Below are 24,068 nucleotides of genomic sequence, written 5' to 3'. Positions count from 1 at the left end.
ATGAGGGAACTAGCAACAAACCCAAGGTAGAATCCCAACCTTCACGGAATAGAGATATCAAATGTTTTAAGTGTTTGGGTTCAGGGCACATTGCTTCTCAATGTCCAAATAGGAGGGTGATGATTATGCGTGACAATGGGGAGGTGATGACTGAGAGTGAGGATGATAGTGATGAGGTGCCCGAGTTGGATGATGCTAGTGATGATGATGGAGTGGTATACCCTGTGACAGGTGAGTCTCTTGTTGCCAGGCGTGCTCTTAATGCACACATTAAGGTGGATGATGCAGAGCAACAGAGAGAGAACATTTCCCATACTAGATGCCATGTCAACAATAAGGTATGTAGTATGATCATTGATGGAGGGAGTTGTACTAATGTGGCTAGCACTACTTTGGTTGAGAAATTGAATTTACCAACCTTAAAACACTCTAGACCATACAAATTGCAGTGGTTGAATGATTGTGGAGAGGTTAGGGTGGATAAACAAGTGTTAGTTACTTTTTCTATTGGGAAGTATCAAGATGAGGTGCTTTGTGATGTTGTGCCTATGCATGCGGGCCATATTTTGTTGGGGAGGCCGTGGCAGTATGATAGGAGAGTGACACATGATGGGTTCAAGAACATGTACAGCTTTGAAAAGGAGGGCAAAACAATTAAACTTGCTCCTTTAACTCCAAGCCAGGTCTATGAGGACCAACTGAAATTGAAAAGTGAGGTTGCTCAAAAAAGAAAGAGTGAAAATGAGAGTGATTAGAAGAGAAAGAGTGAAAATGAGAGTAATCAAAAAAGGAAGAGTGAAAAAGAGATTGAGCAAAAAAGAAAGAGTGAGAGTGAATATGAGCATAAAAGAAAGAGTGAAAAAGAAAGTAGAGAGGTGGCTGAGAGTAAAGAAAAAAGAGTGGAGCCACGAGAGAAAAAAGAAAGAGAGTCTTCTGAGAGAAAAGGAAAGGCAAAAGTGAGTTTCTATGCAAGAGAGAGTGAGGTTAAGAGGGCTTTCTTCGCAGATCGCCCTATGATTTTTCTTGTCTATAAAGAGTCTTATCTTACTCTTGATGAAACTAATCAGTCTCTTCCTAGTTTGGCTGTTTCCTTGTTGCAGGAGTTTGAGGATGTATTCCCGGAAGAGATGCCAAATGAGTTGCCACCCATTAGAGGCATTGAGCACCAGATTGATTTTGTGCCCGGGGCTGCTATTCCAAACCGACCAGCCTATAGGAGTAATCCAGAGGAGACAAAGGAGCTTCAGAGGCAAGTTGAGGATTTGATGAGCAAGGGGTACGTGAGGGAGAGCATGAGCCCTTGTGCAGTACCAGTGCTACTAGTGCCAAAGAAGGACGGGACTTGGAGGATGTGCATTGATTGCATGGCGGTCAACAATATCACGGTAAAGTATCGCCATCCCATTCCTAGATTGGATGATATGCTTGATGAATTGCATGGCTCATGTATTTTCAGTAAAATTGATCTTAAAATTGGGTACCATCAAATTAAAATGAAAGAGGGTGATGAATGGAAAACTGCTTTTAAGACTAAGTATGGGCTTTATGAATGGTTGGTTATGCCATTTGGACTTACAAATGCGCCCAGTACTTTCATGAGATTAATGAACCATGTCCTGCGTGCATTCATAGGCAAGTTTGTGGTTGTGTACTTTGATGATATCTTAGTGTACAGCAAGAACTTAAATGAACATATTGAGCATTTGAGATATGTGTTGATGTGTTGAGATGTGAAAAGTTGTATGCTAATTTCAAGAAATGTGCCTTTTGCATGGAAAAAGTTGTTTTTCTTAGTTACGTTGTTAGTACAAAGGGTATTGAGGTGGATGAAGAGAAAGTCAAGGCCATCAAGGAGTGGCCAACGCCAAAAAGCATCACTGAGATAAGAGAAGCTTTCAGCTAGCTTTTATCGGCGTTTTGTTAAAGACTTCAGCACCATTGCTGCACCACTCACTGAGGTAATTAAAAAGAATGTTGGGTTTCATTGGGGGGTTAATCAAGAGAATGCTTTTGCCACTATTAAAGAAAGGTTGTGCTCTGCACCTATGTTAGCATTACCTGATTTTAACAAAGCTTTTGAGATTGAATGTGATGCCTCAAGAATAGGGATTGGAGCCGTTTTGATGCAGGATAGGCGGCCCATAGCCTTCTTCAGTGAAAAGTTAAGTGGGGCATCCCTGAAGTGCCCTACTTATAACAAAGAGCTTTATGCTCTTGTTCGTGCATTAGAGACTTGGCAACACTACCTATGGCCAAGGGAATTTGTGATCCATACCGATCATGAATCATTGAAGCATCTCAAGGGTCAAGGTAAGTTGAATAAAAGGCATGCTAGATGGATGGAATACATTGAGACCTTTCCCTATGTCATCCGTTACAAGCAAGGTAGGGAGAACATTGTTGCTGATGCTCTATCCCGGAGGTATGTACTTCTTACTTCTATAAGTGCCAAAATGCTTGGGTTTGAATACGTGAAAGACATGTATGCCGATGATGCTGATTTTTCAAATGTGTATGTGGCATGTGATAAGGCGGCATTTGGTAAGTTTTACAAGCATGATGGTTATTTGTTTAAAGAAAGCAAACTTTGTTTGCCAAATTGTTCTATGCGTGAGTTATTGGTGCGTGAGGCACATGGTGGGGGATTAATGGGACACTTTGGTGTCAAGAAAACTTTAGACATTTTGCACGAACATTTCTTTTGGCCTAAGATGAAGAGAGATGTTAACCGTATTTGTGGAAGGTGCATTACATGTAGAAAGGCCAAATCTAAGGTTTTGCCACATGGGTTGTATACACCCTTACCCGTTCCTAGTGAGCCATGGGTAGACATATCTATGGACTTTGTTTTGGGGCTGCCTAGGACCAAAAGGGGTAGAGATTCTATTTTTGTTGTTGTGGATAGATTCAGTAAGATGGCACATTTCATTCCATGCCATAAAACAGATGATGCAACAAACATAGCTGACTTGTTTTTCCGGGAGATAGTGCGACTCCATGGTGTACCTAGGAGTATTGTTTCTGATAGGGATGTTAAATTCCTTAGCTACTTTTGGAAGGTGTTGTGGGGGAAATTGGGTACTAAGCTCTTATTTTCCACTACTTGTCATCCACAGACTGATGGTCAGACTGAAATAATTAATAGGACTTTAACTCAGCTGTTACGCACTGTTGTTCATAAGAATTTAAAAACTTGGGAGGATTGTTTGCCATTTATAGAGTTTGCATATAATAGGACGATGCATACTACTACTTCATACTCTCATTTTGAAATTGTTTATAGATTTAATCCACTTACTCCTTTGAATTTGATGCCTTTACCTGTTGATGACATGAGTAGTTTGGATGGACAAAAGAAGGCGGAGTTGGTGAAGTCACTTCATGAGAGGGTACGGCTTCAAATTGCCCAAAAGAATGAAAGGGTTGCTTCCCAAGCCAATAAAGGACGAAGGTGTGTCATCTTTGAACCAGGAGATTGGGTTTGGGTTCACATGCGCAAAGAAAGATTCCCTGCCCATAGAAGGACTAAGTTGCATCCTCGAGGAGATGGACCTTTCCAAATTCTTGAGAAAATTAATAACAATGCATATAAAGTGGATCTTCCAGGTGAGTATAAAGTTTCTGCAACTTTCAATGTTTCTAATCTTTCTCCTTTTGATGTAGGTGAAGATTCGAGGCCGAATCCTTTTGAGGAGAGGGGGAATGATAGGAACCAAGGTGGGCCTACTCTTAAAGATCCTTTGCAAGTTCCAGATGGGCCAATTACAAGATCAAGGGCCAAGAAGATCAAGGAAGCAATGCAAGGATTGGTGCAATCCACTTGGGATGAAGCCAGCAAGAGCCCAACACTGAAGATGGGTCTGAAAGAAGAAGCACCAGCTTTGATCCACTTTATTCAAGCTGTGGAAAACATGACTTAGAGATACGGCCTATTGTTATTGGAGGCTTCCAATTTGGTTAAATGATTTATTTTATTAGTTTAGAATAAGTGGGCTTGAAGATGCTTGGCTCACATGTCTTATTTCTTTTGAACTATGTTTTTGGGAAGGCCTTGTATTTTGGCCAATGACTTATTTGGAAAGTTACATTTTAGGAACTAGGGTTTCATCAATTTATTGTAGGGGTTATTGTAGCCGCACGTACTGTAACCGGTACTGTTCATCAAGGGTAATTTTGGGTAAAAGGGACATTATTTTGGCTAGGGTTTTGATTAGATTTGGCTTTAAAAACTCTTTGTAGTCTCATTTGAGAGTTAGACAATATTGAATTTTATTTGTGAGTTGAGTTTTCTCCTCTTGTTCTTGATTGAACTCTTGAACTTATCAAAGGTAAATCACAACCTTTGTGGCGTTCCTCCCTTGTAATTTGAGTTCTTGAGACGGGTTCTTCAACGGGTCTAGATTTTGATATAATCTAGATTCTTGAAACGGGTTCTCATCGGGTCTAGATTCTCCATCCGTGACTTGATTTTTGACTTTCTTGGGGAGTTTTCAAATTGATTGTGGCTTCAAGGGAATTCATTCCCACGGGTTCATATCAAATAATGTTTGACTCAAGTGGCATGATCAATTGGCTTGATTTGCCTTCCATTCCTTCACATGATTCCCAACTCATAATTCCTCATTGTGCAAAGTGTCCACCAAATACTCCCCAAGGCTGTTTTGGACAATCCATATAACGATTTTAAAATCATCTGAACCGGGTGCCACATGGCGCTATCCCGGGTGTTACTATTCACCTAAAAAATTACGAAAATTTACATTGTACCATAAACTAAATACTCATACAAGTCTAGTGGTACAATTCCTTCCAAAAAATTTGACTCCTAAATGCCTAAATAAATGAAAAGTTATTCCCGAGCACTTTTCATTCAGAAAGCGGAAAACATATTATTGCACCGTAAAATCGTAAATAATTATCTGAGACTAATGGTGCAATTCATTTCTCATACTCCGAAGTGTCTCAAATAATTAAAAAGGCACTTTTGTCGCCATAGTGGATAGGTTGACTATACTAACAAACTAAAACCTAATTGGTCTCTTGACTCATAAAATCTTTTCGGGAAGCCCAAATCCATTAACTAAATTTCTGGCAGGCTGTTACAATGTGTATAGTTATTTAAGGAACGAACTGACCTGTGGATATTGTGAGAATGTATTTATGGTTTATAGACTTATGGTACTTAACGTTTAGACTTATTGTGCATTTCCCAATGAATATTGCATGCCTAATCCGATTCGAACCTTGGGTGTTGCCGATTGGCACCATAGATTCTCGCTAGGTCTTTTACCATAGAATGGGGCGCCATAGTGAGTCTCCTTGGAGTCACATGCTTGAGACTCCTATATATGGACGTCCAAATCTCGGTGCCCACACCCTCAACTCAAAACAGTTGTCACTAGGGTTTCCACAATCCCAATTTGATAGACTAGACAACCTCAATAAAGAACATCCGCCAGCTAATAAGGTAAGATAGATATTGGACACTAATAATATATAAAATGAAGCCATGAGTATTCGTAATAGAACTATAAGTAGCCAGAAAGATGTATAACATTGAAAGGCGAAGACCACAATTATGAGCAACTCTTCGTATTCTCAATGGCATCTTAGCGAGACACTTCAACATCTATAAGAACTGGGAAATAAAATGTGGGGAACATAACTTGAATGTGGGAACACTTTAGCGACTCCCTTTAAAATGGCTAAGGGCTGGCTTTTTCCTAACATATATACGTCCCTGGTCTCCCCCATTTTACCTTATAACAGACAAAGAGCTTAACATGTACACATCTTCATAGTGGAATACTTCCATGTCCCTGTAATTATAATCGAATCTCGTAAGATCGTGTCTTATTTATTTTCTCATATGTATGGAAACACATCTCTATTATCATCACATTATAATTATCTGACCAATTAATGACTATCTGATCTAAAAAATGACATCAATCGATAATCAAGATTTTAACTTACATGATATCGAGACTAGAATTTCTCCCACTATCGATTTTGCTTTTCATATAAAAATTTATTTTGCAAACTTGACTATTAACACATTGTTGACGTCGAAAATGCAAAAAGTTTCTACATAATAAAATACTAACATTTAATTTTTTATAACTATAATAAATTTTAACATATATATTTATATACTCATTTACACAACTACTAATTGATTATTAACAGAACTTTTAAAAAAAAAGATGGCATTTGTACATCATGAACCATAAATTTCAAATAAATCGTGTGCCTCCTTTTCTGAAAGTTGGAAAAGGCCGATGTGCATGGTGTCTAATTCTGCGAGCCAGTACTCAGCAGTGGGGTAGGGTTATCAATTCAACATTAGACATTTTAGATATATTCTTACACGCATGGGGTGGGGAATCATGCGAAAGTATTTCAAGCCAGCGTGCGTTGATGTTAGGCTGCAACAAGGAAAAGAAAAAGGTTAAATCACCGGGCTGACCTTCTCTGTCGTTCTCTGCTCGCTGTGTCTGGTTCTAATGCCAGCGCCTCTGCCTTCTTCCATATAGAAATATGAAAAAAATATTGTGACATGACAGTCCACATTTATTGTTTTTATAAAAAAGCTAAGAAAGTTAAATGATCCATCTATCTTTCAGACAAGACCCACTCGCGAAGCGCAACGCATACATCCAAACCTATATGATTTGACGTTTCAGATTCTGTACTGTTAACCCTTTTCCAGCAAACAAACCGATGCAACCCTACTAACTTTTTATCGCTGGACATCATTTCCATGCCATTTTACTATGCTAGTGGAATCGACCTAGCGATGTAACTGGTTTGTAATATTTCGATATAAATTGCAGACATCAGAGTCCACTTTACATCTGGGATCTCTAAAGAAACGACTGGACATGACAGGAGTTATATGCAGCGTGTGAGCAGTGATTAATTCCACCGTGGAAGATGGTCACTTAACCGGCCTCCACAGTATGTAAGCAGGTTTCAACGCGTCAGCATGACAGGAGCTATATGCAGTGGTTTAAGGGTTTTGACTTCGGTAAACTAAAATGTAAAAAACAATCCGGTTGAAGCGAATTTGACAGAACCCACAGATCTAAAGTTTGAGGGATGGAATGATTTTGTGCGGTGCTCTCAACCCCAAGTATGATTTGGAGGGAGTCACGACATTGAGGAACAGTCTGAACTGCTAATAGTACCAGAAATACAAATTACAAACTCCAACAAAATAATCTATAAATTAATACAGTCATTAAACTAGATAAGTAAATGCTAAAACGAGCTACATAAAGAAAAAGTCCTCAAATCTTCACTCCTCAAGTGGGGCAGGTCCTCCAAGCTCATGATCGTCCTCTATATTAAAGTTTACAATTCCACAGAGCAGAACCATATGTGAGAACACCACAATGAGATTTTGCAATCTCCGTAAATAAAACCGATAGAATGACACCCAAAAATAAAAACATGAAAAAATTGGACATATCACAGCATTTGGAAAAACAAGAGATTTATAATAATTGCACAAAGCCAATATTCTTTTCAACAATTTAAAGAAAATGCTATGCATGCCATAAATACACATTTCCATCTATTTCGTCATTGTATGCACCATGGTCTTCCCTAGTGACCATCCGCATATCCTGACTCCCTTCGTCATACAATGAGTAACAACTATGTATGTGACTTCGTAACTAGCGATGCCCAACTTTGCACCCGGCTCATATGTGACCAGGCATTCTCTAGCCTCTGCCAGTAGAGAGGCCACGGAGTCGGCACAAGAGCGTTGCCATATCGTTCGAGTCCGTTGTCGCCCGACGACAACCCAGGGAACGTCACTCAGTTTTACACACTCCCAAGTAATCAAAAGAGCTCTACCGAAATAATGTCTCATCTCGACATGAGGTCGTGATATGCACACACCCACAAAATATGCTAACAGAGCACAATTAATAATTTAATCAGAGCATAGACATGAAAATATCAAAGGAGCTATATGAGCAATTTTTTAGATTTAAGTTGTGATATGTTATTAGAATGAAAAACTATGATGATCATCTGAATATGGTGGCTAGCTAGTACGCCACATAAGGTGAAAAAACGACAAACTAAAAATTGTTCTTTTTTGGAAAAACATTTAATCCCTTAGATAGTGAGAACAATGCTTGACTAGGGTTGAACTTCAGTACCGGCATGTTGATGATATCAAATTCAAAGTTTAATTCATGGAAATTCCAATTGGAACTTGAACTAGTAGTTTTGCAGAAATGATAGACGCGGGTTGTTAATTTTGTTCATTAGGTATTTGGTTTGGTACATTTGGGATATAAAGCAGAGATATAAGCCATGTATTCTTGAGGATAGTGAAGGGTAAGCCAATCTTGTAATTACACCAATTGGGTTTGTGGAGCCTGGTTTGTTAGTGTGTCGGCCCGATTTAATGACCCAGCCCAATAAGAATGTGTTATGGTTTTTTGACAAATTTTTAATTAGGCTTGGACACTGTTTCGACTTGGGAAGCGCTCGACATTCACTCAAGTGAAATTCAGAAAGAGAGTTTTTCGACGCTCACTCGAGCAAATATTGGATAGAGAGTTCACTCAAGTCTCGTTCGACACTCTACTTAAGCAAATAATGTAGAAAAGTGAAATTAGGGTTTCCACTGTATATGTGACACTATAAATATGTTTATTATGAGTAGTGTGGTAGACAAAACAGTGTGAATAGTGTTTATTTCACCCCCAAAGAGTATTTTGTGATTCTTCAGTATAATAAAATCATTTGTAGCTCTACAGACATAGCTAAATTGCCAAACCACGTTAATTTTGTATTGTGTGATTGATTTGCTTGTGTTTACTTCGCTTTGATTGTCATCGTTTTCACAACAAGGTGGTCCTTGGGTATCCTAGGTTGCATGTAAAAAGTTTTGCAGTAAATCATTAATTCCTACATCGAGTTCGGTAGAGATTTAAAACATTATTGCATGGGTACAAAATCCTACATCAAACAAGTATTTATTAGGTGATCAAAGTAGACTTAAATATCTCCAAAAAAAAAAAACTCGAACCACAACTTAGACAGTCTTTTTAGGGTATAACGTCCCTTAGGTTATCGAGAAAATTAGTTTTACACGTGTGACGGATTAAACTTGAAACAAAGTACACATATTTTCATGAAAGGATCCTGTTTCCAAAGTGGATCGAAGAGGCAATATGTGAAGTAATAGGTACATGACTTGCTTGAGAGACCAACATCTTAGCGAGTTAGTGACGAATTGTTCATAAGAGCTTAAGCAATAGGATTAATTTCTCTTAAAAAAACTGCTTAAGCAAATGTTTTCCTCTACTAATTAAGTGCGACGTACGTAACAATTTACTGACTATATATATATATATGTGGATACTTTTTATGATTAACGACGCATGTAACTTTATAGCTATTGTTGTTTCTTTACACTAGAACCACCTAGGTTTTGATCCTTCCAAAAAGCAGTGACTAATAAGGTATCGGTAGTCAACAAAAGCTGTGATGTTTTTTGAAGGATTAATATTATAATATATTTTTATGATTTCGCTGGCTATAATTTATTTCAGAATAATATTATATGTGTAAAGTGTATAAATATCCTGCAGTCATTTTAAAAAAGAGTAAAATATATTATTAAAAAATTATTATTTTTTTATATAGATCTTATATTCATTATTTTTTTTTAAATAATTACACGAGAATTACACATCCACACAACTATTAATTCTCTTTATCCCAAGTCCTTGTCGTCTATTGTTCAGCATGCCTTCGGTGCCATGAAATTCGGTGTACGCGTGGAACTTCATTCACGTGTGGTTATGTCCCAAGAGAATATATAGTAATAATAATAATATGATGATATTATCTGAATTACCAGCGAGGAACGTGACAGGTGAACCAAAGAACTAGTATCCATTATCCGTTATATATAAACTTCTATTTATACGTTACATGACCTCTCTCTCTCTCTCTGAGGACCGCGTAACTAGCTAGGATATGGTGATATCAAGAGGACCATGACTGTAACCAGCAAATTACAAGATATAGAACAACAGACCAGAGAGATCGAGATAACTATGTCGGTTACCAAACAATCGCTCATTATTCAATAATACTATATATACGATGTTTAATTCAAGATAACAAATGCACTATAACAAGAATATATAGCAGCGCCCATGGAGACTACTTAATTAACATTTAGAAAAGGTAAGCACACGGGGGAGCTTCTAAAGAGACTGTTCCTGCTGTTCGATCAGGTAAAAGAGAAATTCACAAACCCCTCATATATTCAGTACTTGCATAGGAAAACTAGCTGCTTTTCTTTGTGTGATCAGAATTCTGCATTAGACGTTTTGCGTTCCCTCTGATCCCGCAAGTGTCTGGTCCAACTTTGCTTGCTTGTTATCATCCACCTTTAGTCCATAATGAATGTGAGGGAAATGTGCCCACTGAAAAAGTAAAGCAATTTAAAATAGAAAAATTAAAAAACAAAGTTCTTATAATATTCCCCCCACATATAACTTATATATCATGGGAAATTAGTTCTTATATTCCGTGAGCGTTTTGGATTCAGAGATGAGTTGAAATAGTTTGTGAATAATAAATATATAGCAGTGAGATGAGTTGAGATCATATCCCAATCCAAACCAGGTTAAATAAGAAAACCATTAACAAGAAGTATATATAATAGCAACAGTAAAAACTAGAATAAGATCATGTACAAAGATTAACGATCAAGTAGAGGTGAAATTTATTTACGAAAAAAATGCAATCATATTAATCATTAAACGACCTCATGATAACTGTTACTTTCTTGGGATCTTACTACATAAAAGAAGCGGCCCTTAATTACGAACAATTTAGAGCAAAGATCATGGTTGAAGAACTCGCATTAATATTGATTCTTTACTGTAGATGTTATAGTCTCTTTATGAATCAGAAATACCATTCTCAGAGATTGCCAGTGGCGCTACCTCTGTTGTGTACTGTTAACTGCTGGGAATTATTCCTGAAAAATCCCTGGCAGAGATACGCCTTTTAAGTGGTTACAGTGTTTATGAAATCATGAGAGGGCAATCTGCATATCCATATATAACAAAAGCTCCAAGGTCCAATGAAGATAATAATTAGAGTTCTTCTTCTAATTGTTGATTTAGATAGAATCCGAGTCAACAAAACTTGATAACTGAGTAATATTATACACCACATTTTCATCCGATTTTTATTCTACTAAGTAAGATGTAACACATTCATCACCATTAGATGATAAAGATGCATCCAATAAATGACCATTCAATGGTGATAAATATGCTACATCTTACTTATATGAATGAAAGTGGAATGAAAGTAAGATGGATATGGATGAAAGTGGAATAAAAGTGAGATGGTAGTGTGATGTATAGAATTTTTCTTAGAGAAATCTTTATCAAAAGAAGTGCAACTAAACCTAAAACACAAGTTTGACTATTTTTAATGAATTAAAGAATATCACATATGCATTAATTACATCTAATCGTACCCTTAAAGATCCTCGCCCCTTATAATCTCCTTCTAACTCCTCAAATGACATGAACTCTTGGGCTCAGACCTACGTCAGGTTGGATGGGAGTTGGGACCACGTACGGATATTGCTATTTGGTCAAGAATAGCAATTTCGCAGAAGTAGTAAGTTTTTTCCTGAATTGCTATCATTATATATGAATAGGGGATGAAGGAAAAAAGAAAAGAGTCTGTGTCTCCTTTATAAAGTATATAGGAACCATACGAAATTGCCAATAATGACCTATTCCATCATCATGATACATTTCAGTTTCTAACTTATTCGAGGTAATCATGAAAGCTGCATTTAGGTTAAACGAACTCCAAGTGGCCGGGTTATCCGATCTAAGTATATATTCTAAAAGATGCCCATCCAAAGGAACATTAAATATGCTTGTTAGTAACATCATACTAACAATAGTATGCAAAAAATTAATATATATACGATATTTATTTCTTTTTTGAGGGTTTGGAAGTTTGTTTATTCGCTAATTAAGTAAGAAAATTCAAACTTAAGGTTATGCATGCGTGACTACTCTACTCCATGATTGCAAATATCATTTCTCTTTATAATAACTCCAGTACCGATAAAAGCCGGCTTACATCCGTCATTTTCGACCATTATTTTAAAACAAAATGGTAGAAATTTCTAAACACAATGCTAGATATAATTTTATTGTCACTTTCAAGTTTCAAATTCAAATATTTATCTTCGTAGTACTCATCATATAATTTGACCTACTCATTTTGAACTTGAAAGTCATAAAATCTTGATAAACAAAATCAATTCCATTAAAATAACCGAAACCGATCATCGATATATAGTTTGGAATTTAGAGATCCATCTTGATTTTCACTGATCTAATTGTACTGTTGATATGAAATTTCTATCAATAGATCAAATAATTGGCTCACAAATATAACAATAAAAACTACTTCATAAAAATGTCGTACATCAGAATATTGTAAAACTCTTTATATTGAACTATATTTCAAATTTTCATGTATCAAATTAAACTCATGTTTATAGGGTTCTTTGCAATTCTCTTTGTCCATCTATCTGCATTTTCTCGTATATATATTAATACAATCATTAAAACATATTTGGGAATATGCTTTTCCTTTTTGCATTTTTGTTGAGAAATGATCTATATATGTGTAGAATATTATAATTTTCAAAACATGGAGTTTTGAAAATTAAGTGAATCTTATTAAATGAAATCATGTAAAATTAAATTAATTTTTTAAATTATATTTTACATAAAAATAATATATAATTTCTAAAATAGTGGTCTTTGAGTTTTCCTAACACATGTTTTGTTTTTTCCTTTTTCAACTTTTACCTTTCAATTCAATTTAATTTGTAACCAATGTATTTAATTAAGAAATGTTAATGAATTTAAGAAGTCAAAAAGTTTTGAGTTATGCCTTTTGACGAGAATATATGATGATCAGCAGTACTTTGACATACTATATAATTAAGAGCTAACATATAAACAGTACGCATGAAGAAATAAAGACAAATATATAGTAGTAGAGATTCACTTTGCATCAGCCACTATTTACTCTCACACTCCATACTTATAACTTTTTAATAGGTGTAAACTGTGAAGTGTAATGTGGTAAATAATGACTGATGAGAAGAATTTTTCATAAAAGTAATGGTAGGAAAGGAAGCTGGCAACTACTTCAACTAGTAGAATCAATGGCTCAGCTTAAAGAGACATAATAAACTTGCAAGGATAACGTAAGGCCACGTAGGTCGAGAGGCGTAACGGCCTATTTGTTGAAACAAAAAATCTACTCAACCTCCTACTATTCACACAACCTCCACACTCCACATTATTTTTAATTTTTATTATTTTTTTCTTTTATTAAATATTTATTATATAAATAATGAATAAAAAATTTAAAATAATTTAAAAAGAATAAATTCAAAAAAAAATTTTAAAAAAATATTAAAAATTTAAAAAAATGTGGAGTGTGGAGTGTAGTGGAGGTTGTGTAGCAAAGCTCTGAATGAAAATGCTAGCTGTATGCATGGATCTAGCTAGAGTTTTGAGGACTAGTGAACTGTATATATCCATAGAAAATGAAAATTCAACTGTTTTCATTTGTGATGCATATATATATATATATATATATATATGCAGTGTATTAACTATTATTAGAGTCTATCCAGTTTTTTTCCATAATTAATTACAACATGAAAAACTCACATTTTTTGCTGCTGTACTAAAAGCTTCCCTGTGGCTGATATCAGGATTACCAGCCTTAATCCTTTGGATTTCCTCTCTGAAAAGTACGAAAAGCAAATAACAAGAAATTCTCAAGCCTTATTGTTATTATTAATCTTTTCAGTTTCAAGCTGCTGAACGACTTTATATATAATTATTCATGGATTAACGCATGCAATCAATTAGTCAGTTTACGAGAGCATTAAAGACAAGGAATAAACAGATTTAAAACGGCCTATATATATATATATTAATTAATTAAACCAAAGTACTAGGGGTCATGCATGATAAAGGATCACTTACCTAATAAACCTGTTGTAGGCTGAAGGAACCCGTTGTCTCTTCTCCGGAGCTGTGATGTAAATTAACAAACAAAAAAAGTATATAATTAAGTTTACTCTTAGAAAACACAAGAGCAATTTCATTAAATTAACCAGAACCCCATGCAATGCATGGGTATACATAGCACTGCAAACTCTGTACCAGATTTCTTTGCTGTGTAGGCTCTAGAAATTGACTGGACTATAGTACTCTTAATTAAAAGACTAGGATAATGACTATTGCATGGTGACATAACTATACGCGCGTACGTACGTCGATAGACCAGTCTAGTTAACATTCTAGCTATGATCTGCAAGCTTATCATGATCATGTGGTCCGATATTACTTCAAAGTTTTGTCGGCACTTCCTAGATAGCATTTTCTCAAAATCATTTATATCGTTGTGAATGTACAGGTCCTTTTAATAAAGTCTGAATACCACATGACAGTCAACGAATTGCATGTTAGAGTAAACGAATTTTGATTCTTTCCCTCTGCTACGAATTACTGATGGGCGGTTTTTTTTGTTTTTTTTTTTTCTATGTAATGTCACCATCTGAGAGGGACTGTATATAAGAGTACTGGGGAGAAAAAGTATCGGACGGCATTTAGAGATGGCCGGTTAGAGTAGGACTCCTATTATTTCCTGCTGAAGGAATAATTCTAAGAAAAATATTATTTTGTCTATTCTATTTGCCCTCTCATTTTGACACTATGTATATTTTAATTTTTTTTTATTTTAAAAATTAAGAAATTAACTATTAGTGTATTGATTTTTTTTATAATATTTTTAAATGATAAAAAAATATGAATAAGAAAATTAAAACAAAATAAAAATAGAATTTTGAATTAGTAGTCAAAACGAGCGGTGCTATGCAGGCGGTAGAGTATCACCGCTCTAATGCTAAACTCTCTGAGTATCCATCCGGACCATCCGATTTTTTTTTATTTATTTAGTGATTAAATAAGTATTTTTTAAATAATTATGTGATTTTTTTAATATTTAAGGATATGAAAAAAATGAACAAAAAAAAATTTATAACTTGTGGGTAGCCATCTTCGTGCTACACACAGCTGGCGTAGCACGACTCAATACTAAATAATTAAGGACGTTCGCTACGTTCACAGAAGATTTTTTTAAACTATTTAGATATTTTTTAAAAATAAAAAAAAATCACATATTTATTTAGAAAGTACTTAATCACTAACTAAAAAAAATTAAAAAAAAATCTCGATGGTGTGGCTACCTTAAGTGGGAAAAGCATTTCCCAATAATTAATTAATTAAGCAGGCAGAACCACTTCATTTAGTACTTCTGCCAGTCGGATGGATAGATAATTAATTTGTTCAAAGTTTCTGTGTCCACCATACAGTACTTAAATTTAGGCAAATTGTAATTATTTATTTAAATTTTTAAACATTAATGTTATGTTCACATGCATATGTATATATTGGCTTAGTGTAGGATATTATGTTTACACGGATTATCATGGCCTTCCAAATATATATCAACGTATGTGAGCCTTTTTTTGTACATGGGGAGAGAGAGAGAGAGACTCACGGCGGATGGGAGGCCTTCTAGATTGTTCATGCTCAACAGCCTCAAATGCAGCGAGCTTGCCATATTTGGAAGATGACCCGCAGTCTTCAGAATTGATAAGGTACTGCTGCTTCTGCTCAAACGCAATTAAGGGATCTAGTTAGACCATCTCATTATTTGCATACAGAGAAAACAAAAGGGAAAAGAAAAACAAAAAACTCATTACAAAAAAATTGTTTATTAATTTATTGTCAATTATTTCTTATAAAAATGATTATTTTCTATTAAGATGAATCTATTTTTATTATAAATAATCATTATCGTTACAAATAATGGTAATAAATATTCGCAGTGACCTTATATAACAACGACAGAGTCGATCTTTATAATATTAATCTTCTTTTTGGTTTTGGGCCAGGGAGCTGTGCCTGAAATTACTTTTCTAGTGAAAACTATTCATGATAAATAGCTTGGCTAGCTAGGGGCAATAATCAAAACAGACAAACGTAGAAAAATTAATTAAGATGAGAAATATTCTAATTAATAAAATTAAAACCAAGAACAAAGTAAACTGAAATTAAAACTGCATATTCTTGCCCGCTAGATTTTGATAGGGATGAGCACACATTACAATTTTATATAATCATTTAAGAGTAAATGTGCTAATTTTATTATTTTAAGAATAAAATAGAGGAGATGATATAATTTAAATAGTGGAGTGCTTTCATTAATGGTACTGTATATATTATAACCTTTTTGGTGGTACGAGAATATTGAATTTATTTTATTATTATAAGACAAAAACTGCTAAATTTAGTTGAAGAGTGTAATTAATATATATATATATATATATATATATATATATATTACTTGGAACACAATGTAGGATAGGAATCTCATTCCTTGAAAGAACAAACAATCCCTTTGTCTTGTATTTATTGCCATTATTATATAGATTGAGTCCCCCCAATATAGCTAGAAAATATCCGGGAGAAAGGAGGCCAAAAGAATCTGACCGATTAATAAATACATATTACCTGGGTATCTTGTGGAGGAACAGCTTGAAGCGAAGCTGCCATGTTAACTGAAAGCAAATTTGCACAATGTCCGCATCTAACCGTTACCATGGTGAGCAAGCTGCTACATGGAACGCTAACCTGACAAAAGCCATTTTGAAAGACAAAACAAACATCATAAACTTAATTGCAATCTTTGATCCTAAATGTAATAATGTTTTAGAACTTTTGTCTCGTGTTACGGTGACCAGCTCCCTGATCTGGTTCTCACTGCATCTAAATCGGACTGTATGAGATTCAAATTGTTTTTACTGACACTGCTAAAGATTTTCTCCATTTTCAATCGTTAATTTCGGACACCAACACGAAACCTAGAGTATTTCGTGCATAATTCAAGAAAAAGCTGAAACCCACACGAGTCTCATATATATATACTGACTAGAAACAGTCCTCACCATATTGGAAGAACAAAAAGTAGAACAGCATGTCTAACAGTTCCATCTAGGAGTCTAGAACGAAAGAAGGATAGAAAATATTACAGATTATCAGAAAAATATAAACTGGAAAAATCTGAGAAGAAGAAGAAGAAGCTAGGTCGGAGTGCTAATGCATGCGTAAATCTATCACAACTGAATCATGAATCTCTTTCGTTCTTTAGGGATCTATTTCTGGGCAAGAAATATATGCTAACACATTATATATGTAGAGAGATCAGAAGCCACTGCTCAGCTGTGACCCCCGGAGCTCCCAGAATTCACATGGTCAAGGACTTGCGCGCTGCCTTTATTTAAAGGCTGCCTCTTTTCCTTTCGGTGCGGCTACTGACTTTTCTGCCTCGCTGACACCCGCAAGCAAGATTACAAAATATGTAAAAACGATTTACAGAGGAGGAGAGAGACGGAGGGAGACGAAAATGACGTGACTGGAGCGGAAACCATTAAGGTCATGGCCACCATTAAACCACATTATCATGAAGCAGACTAGACTATATTAATTTACTGCTCTTTACAGTGCTTAATATCACACCGTTTTCTTTTCAAAAAGAGAAAAATGCGTATAGGCGAGGGATGATCACCTAATGGCTTTCAAAAGAGGTTTAAAAGAGGCATCTTATGATAAAAGAAAAAAAAAAAAAAAAAAGAAGCATTGGTGATGGTCATAATTTTCTTTGATAGCACTCTCGATCGCCACAAACAAGAATCTTTGCAAAAATCTGATCGTATATGAGATCATAATAATGATTCAGTGGCATCGCAAGTGGGAACACTACCCACCTCCCGGAGAGTAAGCCAACGAGAGAGAGAGAGAGACGAACCAGTGCATCAGGAAAAACAATCGTAAAAAGAGGATTATTTACTACCATTGAAACAGTAATTGACTACTGTTTACTGCGGAGTAACATGAAATTTTGTGAAGTCCGGAAAAGCTGGTGCTTGAGATCGAAAGCTCCATCTTGACTTGTACCATAAGCTTGGCATTGGGAAGACTCCTAACATATCTCTAGCTACAAAGTTAATACATATACCTAGCTTTGGCTGCAACCCTTCCCATAGGCTTTCTACATATGGAACATTTATGGATTGATTCCTTAAGCTGTATGCAATCTGTTGTTACTGTTCAAACCCTTTCTACCAAACTAAATCTGCTACGGTTCGGAGGATCGATCATCGAGAATTTCATAACTGGGAGTCTGGACTGTAAATTGCATTTCGTCAACTACAGGGGTGTTATATCCCAAAATCAAAACAAGTCTCAGCTAGCGGACCCGTACGAATACCACCTTATTTCAAATAGAATCTTGATGCGTGTTTGGACGCTTTGTGGCAAATTCCAGTGATAATTATTCATGAAATATCACATATGAGAAGAGAACCTTCGATTCCAAACAAGAAACCCATGATTGATTTCAATTCGATGGAAATTTTACTAAAAACTGGAAATTTTATAATTTAGGATACAATGTAATCATACAAAACATATCTTTTATCTAAACTCTTGCGAGTTCTTCAATTTGACTTTTATAGTTTCCCTAGCCAAAAAAGTTTTTTTGATAATTATAATTGAGCTAATCTGAGACCGCCGATGGTCAATTCAGCTGTGGAAAGACACGGCACAAAGAAAGGCTTAGAAGGAAAGAAAAGAAGCAGAAGAAGAAGAAGCAGCAGCAGCAGCAGAAGAAGAAGAAGAAGAAGAAGAAATAACATAAAAGAGAGAATTGAGGGTTTTACCGCTAAAGTGGTGTTGCAGAAGTTGCAGTGGACATAACAAACACGTTCGGATGCCATCATGTCCATCGACATAATTATACTGCTCAGGCTATAAAAAAATTCCCGGATCAAGATCAAGAATTCTTTCGCAATGGAAGGTGAACAAGAAGAGATCAAGAAGACGGAGCTGGCTACAAAGACAAAGAGGAGAAAATGCTTGCTAGAGAGAGATAGAAGTGTACAACTAGTGAGGTGGGACTAGTCTGGTCGGGAAAAACAAAGTGAAGTGGGACTTGACTCTTCAGGGAGTGGGGATAGTTGTTTTTTAATCGTGAAGAAAAGATGTTTTATAGGAAATGGTGGGATTGTGGATTTATCGGAGAGAGAGAGAGAGAGAGAGAGAGGCCAGTGTGGGGTTACGTGTGTTTTATGATTGAGAGAATGAGTGGGTGGGAGTGAGCCATCCCTAACTATCCCTGGCATTTCTGTAGCGGACGAGGGGGGGCGTTATATTAATGCTTGGAATGTACTTTAGGGCTGCGAGAGAGTAATTGCTTAATTTAGGGACGAGAGACATTTACTGCTAGGGATGATAGAATCATAGACGTGCTATGAATATAATTCGTGTAATCTTTGTTTTCTAAATTGGAGAAATCAGTACTATCAATACTTTTCCTTTCCAACAGGTACTTATATTTTTTTTTCCCTAAACATCCATTAACAACTTTAATTTATACCAATCATTTAACTAAAAATATTTAGAATTTAGACTAAAAATATAACATTTTTAATTAAATTAAACACATCCTCTTTTTGCAATTTTATTTTTAATTTTTTGGCCGACTACGTTTTCTAGAATGATTCCACATTTTCTTTATTTATTGATTTTTGTACATGCTCTCTCATATCCCTACTATGAAGGGTGAAAGCTTTAAACATGTTATATTAGGAGAATTGCTACTATGTACTCCAGTTATAATGCTCACTTTTCCCATTTATGTGGCAGCATCTTGTAGTACCACATGGCTTATTAAAGAATTATATTACAAACAAAATGACATCCGAAAACATAAAAAGAAAAAAATTGAAACTCTAAGTTCTCCAACCACGTGACAATACATGGTAGTGCCTAGGCCTGTGCAAAAACACAATAAGGCCGACCCACCCCATAAAACCGATCCGATCAACTCGCATAAAATCAGGTTAAAATTAGATGCGGGTTGGATGATGTCCAACCCGCTTTTAAGCAGATAAAACCGATGAAACCGCAACGCCCCTCTTCTTTCTATCTAGCACAAACCCTAGCCTCTCTCTCTCTCTCTCTCTCTCTCTCTCTCTCTATGCAGCAACAAGATGCTATGGACGAAACCCCTCTCTGCAAACTACAATTCGCCTGATAAGAGATGAGTCTCGAAGCAGTTCAGCCCATCCAAGTCCTGTGCGAACCGCAGCAACCTCGGCTGCTTCAACTGCTTCTCCTTCTTAACATACGTCGCTGGTGGTGGCTATTTCTTGTTCACGTCGATGCTGGCTGCGATGGTATCGTTTCGGCCCTTGGCGATGGAAGGGGAAGGAAGCCCTCACCTTTTGGCCCTTGGCGATGGTTTTTCCTCTCTCTATGTCTGTTTGTTTCCCAAGAAATTTCATTTCGGTTTCTCTTTGATTTTTCTCTTGTCGGTAAAGTAAGAAGAAGACGTTGAAATGCTACAAACTGCACTTCTCATTTTTTGTTTTTTGGGATGTTGATCTGAGATTGATAATTTGATGTTGTGATCAGATCATACAGATGATAGAAATATTTTGTACATCAATGCGGAAGTGAAGAATGCAAAATTTTTTTTTGGCCCTCTGTGGTGAATGTCGGGTCATATGGGTTCGACCCGATCTACGTTTGTTCGGGTCGAGTTGGGTCGGTTTGGCGCCTTTGATGGGATCAATCGGGTCGGATCGGGCACAAACCCGGTTATTTCAGGTCGGGTTGCAGCCCTAGTAGTGCCACATCAACAGAACAAAGTGAATTGTATATTTATGGCGGCATAGTAGCATTTCTTTTATATTAGACATTCATGATTGATAACTTGAGTCTGATTTCTAGCATGTGCAAGGGGCAAAGGCAAGGATGAATCCAGGGGGTTTAGCAGCCAGCCTTCCTTAGTATTTAAGTCTTTGAATAAAATGATTTTTAGATATAATTAAATGTTATATAATCAAGAAAAATATTAGGTTTGTGCTGATCTTAAAATAAACAGTTATCTTCATATAATTAAATGTATATACACACACATTATGCCCCAACTTCCGCTTGGGATGTAACATAGACTTAAAGTGTCAGAACATATAACTCAAGGTTACATACACTCGTACATGATAGTTAATATGCAATGTATCTTATAAATACAACTAGCAAAATGCAATATTCGCAACAGATTAAGGGTGAAAACATAACTTTATGCCAGAATAACTAAAAATATCTCAAATGCATTAATGACCATCATTAGTTCAAAACCACATAGTAGCATAAGCTAAACATAAGAGTCTCCAGAGTTAAATCAAACACTTCATACGTTCTAGAGCATGAAGGACTAAGGTTATAAACATAAGAATCAAGTCCAATCTCTCTAATAAGTATTATTTTTATGTGATTTTTATTACTCCTTTATTTATGAAAAGCGCCAGTTTTCCTTCAATACTATTGATTTTATTTTATCTCTATATATTTTTCTTTATTTTCTTGGATTTGAAGGAATGAGAAGATTTAGTGCGAAAGGAAAACATTTTGGTATAAAAGAAGAGACTACAAATCTAGACCGATTAGAGGCAGCGATATCTGAAGAGAATCGAGGAGATTTAGGCGAGGAGACACGTGACTAGAATTGGCGACAAGAGTTAGGCGATAAGCGAGATATTTTACCTTCTGGGCAAGAAGACTTGGCGCAAGGGTCCGGGCAACTAGATTGGGCGACTAGTTTAAACAACCAACCGAAATGACATTGTGGGCGACAACTAGCAAAGGTGAGCAGCTTTACCGCACGTTAGGCTGGCGAGAGGGTTCTATCAGCCCGATCAAGAGTCTTTCCTCTAGGAAGGGGAGGAGACCAGTTATATTTAGCGCACACGGCATCTACTTAGTGGGACCCATTCAAGTTCCACAATCAATCAATCTGCTGACCACCACATCCTCTAGAACTCCGTAAATCAAGCCGCATATCACTGAATCTTTCATTTTAGATAATTCTATTATTTTCGAGATAATTCCTTTTATGTTAACTTTTATTTTTAGAAACTATTTTTTGGATCTTTAAGTTAGATTGTAACTGCATTTATCTTGTTTCCTAGAAAGTCTGAGTTTTAGATTTCAATAATCCAAAGTTTATCATTTGAGTTTCTTTCTAGGAGGCAAATCTGGGGAGTAAAGGCAAGAGCCGCATGCCTCATCAACTAACTCCAACGAAGAACACTAGTTTTATTGTTTTTCTTTTCCGTTTCATTATGAACTAATTCTATTTTCTAGAGCTTTAATGTAGTCTAACATTGAACACAAACTTCATATTCTAAGTTATTTTATTTCAATATTTTCAATATTGAGTGTTTATTTCTTGTTTTTAATGTTTGCAATTTTCTAACTAATTATTATTCGATTTATTGAATCATAATGAGTCTGAGAGGTGATTTGTTATTAAAGCTCTAGGATTAAGCATCATTAGTTGAGTGAAAGTAAATATACTTTACCGCGATTAGTGTGATTTTCAAGAAAAATCCAAAGGATTTAATGAGTCTCCAATTAGTCAACTTCACATAAAGATATGAAATTATTAGCTGGAGATATTTTTAGTATTGTTCAAGAGAAAATATTGAATAGTTAAGGGATTTTTATCATCAACTTGGGATAATTGGATTCTATAACAAGGAAGAATAAATTGTGTGGGATTTGCTAAGTGAAATCAAACTCTCTAAATCTATTATTAATATATTTAAATCTTAATTTTGATATTATTTCCTTTAGTTTAAGATAATTCATTCTTCAAATTTCGGTTTTCCAAATAGTAATTAATTTAGTAAATTTCAATACTCAATAGCATAATTATTCCCTGTGGATTCGATATCCGTTTTCTTAAAAACACTTTGTTACGATTATGTGCACTTGTAGATATATTTTTATGCGAACAAGTTTTTAGCGCCGTTGCTGGAGATTAGTTATTTGTTATTGATATTGATACTAGCTAGATTTTTACTACTTTGGATTTTATTTTAGTTTAAGAAATATATATATATATATATTTGGTTTAAATTAAATCTCAAATTTTTTTTTTTTTGTTTCTTTTGTTTTCAAGAATTAGAAGTGCATGTGCCAATCTAAATCATTTGAGCATACACTTTTCGATCTCGAGATTGAAAGAACCTTATGTCGGATGAATAAAGAGAAGAAGAAAGAGGTTGCCGCCTCAAAAGTTAATATGCCCGACCAGGAGCACAAGGCATTAAGAGACTATGCGATGCCCTCAGTTAATGGGGCAACATCTAGTATTAGGCGGCCAGCTATACAAGCCAATAACTTTGAGATCAAGCCAACCATCATTCAAATGATTCAACAAACGGTCCAGTTTGGGGGGCTATCACAAGAGGATCTTAATGTCCATATTGCAAATTTCCTAGAAATTTGTGATACTTTTAAACACAATGGAGTGACAGATGATGCAATTTGATTGAGACTTCTCCCTTTCTCACTTAGAGAAAAAGCAAAAACTTGGTTAAACTCTTTGCCGCCTGGCATCATCATCACTTGGGAGTAGTTGGCACAAAAATTCTTAGCAAAATATTTTCCTCTGGCTAAGACAGCGAAGTTAAGAAATGATATCATTGCCTTCACCCAATTTGAGGGTGAATCATTATATGAGGCATGGGAGAGATACAAGGATGTATTGCGCAAGTGTCCACATCATGACCTACCAACCTGGCTTCAAGTATAGACATTTTACAATGGTTTGGGACCCACAAATCGAACTATATGGTTGATGCAGCCATAGGAGGAGCGTTAATGAGTAAGACCCTGGAAGCCACATATGAACTTCTGGAAGGGTTGGCGTCTAACAACTATCAGTGGGGCGCAGAGAGAGCAATGCCAAAGAAGGCAACCAGCGTCATTGAGCTTGACTCTATGTCCACAATTGCGGCTCAGTTGGCAAATCTATCC

The 24,068-nt window shown here is 35.7% G+C and overlaps 1 protein-coding gene and 1 non-coding gene across 3 annotated transcripts; both read right to left on the bottom strand.

The window, feature by feature from the left end:
- Window positions 1-10,094: 10,094 nt before the first annotated feature.
- Window positions 10,095-19,295, bottom strand: LOC109008734 (putative axial regulator YABBY 2). Of its 2 annotated transcripts, none has more exons than XM_018988938.2 (6): window positions 18,899-19,295; window positions 16,692-16,811; window positions 15,676-15,787; window positions 14,097-14,145; window positions 13,776-13,851; window positions 10,095-10,430 (listed from the first exon to the last, which is right to left on the bottom strand). In XM_018988938.2, the coding sequence occupies exons 1-6, from the start codon at window positions 18,968-18,970 to the stop codon at window positions 10,362-10,364; spliced, it is 498 nt and encodes a 165-aa protein (XP_018844483.1). In that variant the 5' UTR covers window positions 18,971-19,295; the 3' UTR covers window positions 10,095-10,361. The 2 variants fall into 2 exon arrangements, with proteins under 2 accessions (XP_018844483.1, XP_018844482.1); XM_018988937.2 differs by having other exon boundaries at window positions 10,095-10,466; window positions 18,899-19,290.
- Window positions 19,296-23,715: 4,420 nt separating this feature from the next.
- On the bottom strand, window positions 23,716-23,822 carry LOC118348538. Its single transcript, XR_004801617.1, has one exon. It is a non-coding gene; the product is annotated as a small nucleolar RNA R71 (small nucleolar RNA).
- Between the last annotated feature and the right edge of the window lie 246 nt (window positions 23,823-24,068).

This window comes from Juglans regia, chromosome 5 (genome assembly GCF_001411555.2).
Source record: "Juglans regia cultivar Chandler chromosome 5, Walnut 2.0, whole genome shotgun sequence".
NCBI classification, from domain to species: Eukaryota; Viridiplantae; Streptophyta; class Magnoliopsida; order Fagales; family Juglandaceae; genus Juglans; species Juglans regia.
This window is presented reverse-complemented; position numbering and strand designations above follow the sequence as displayed.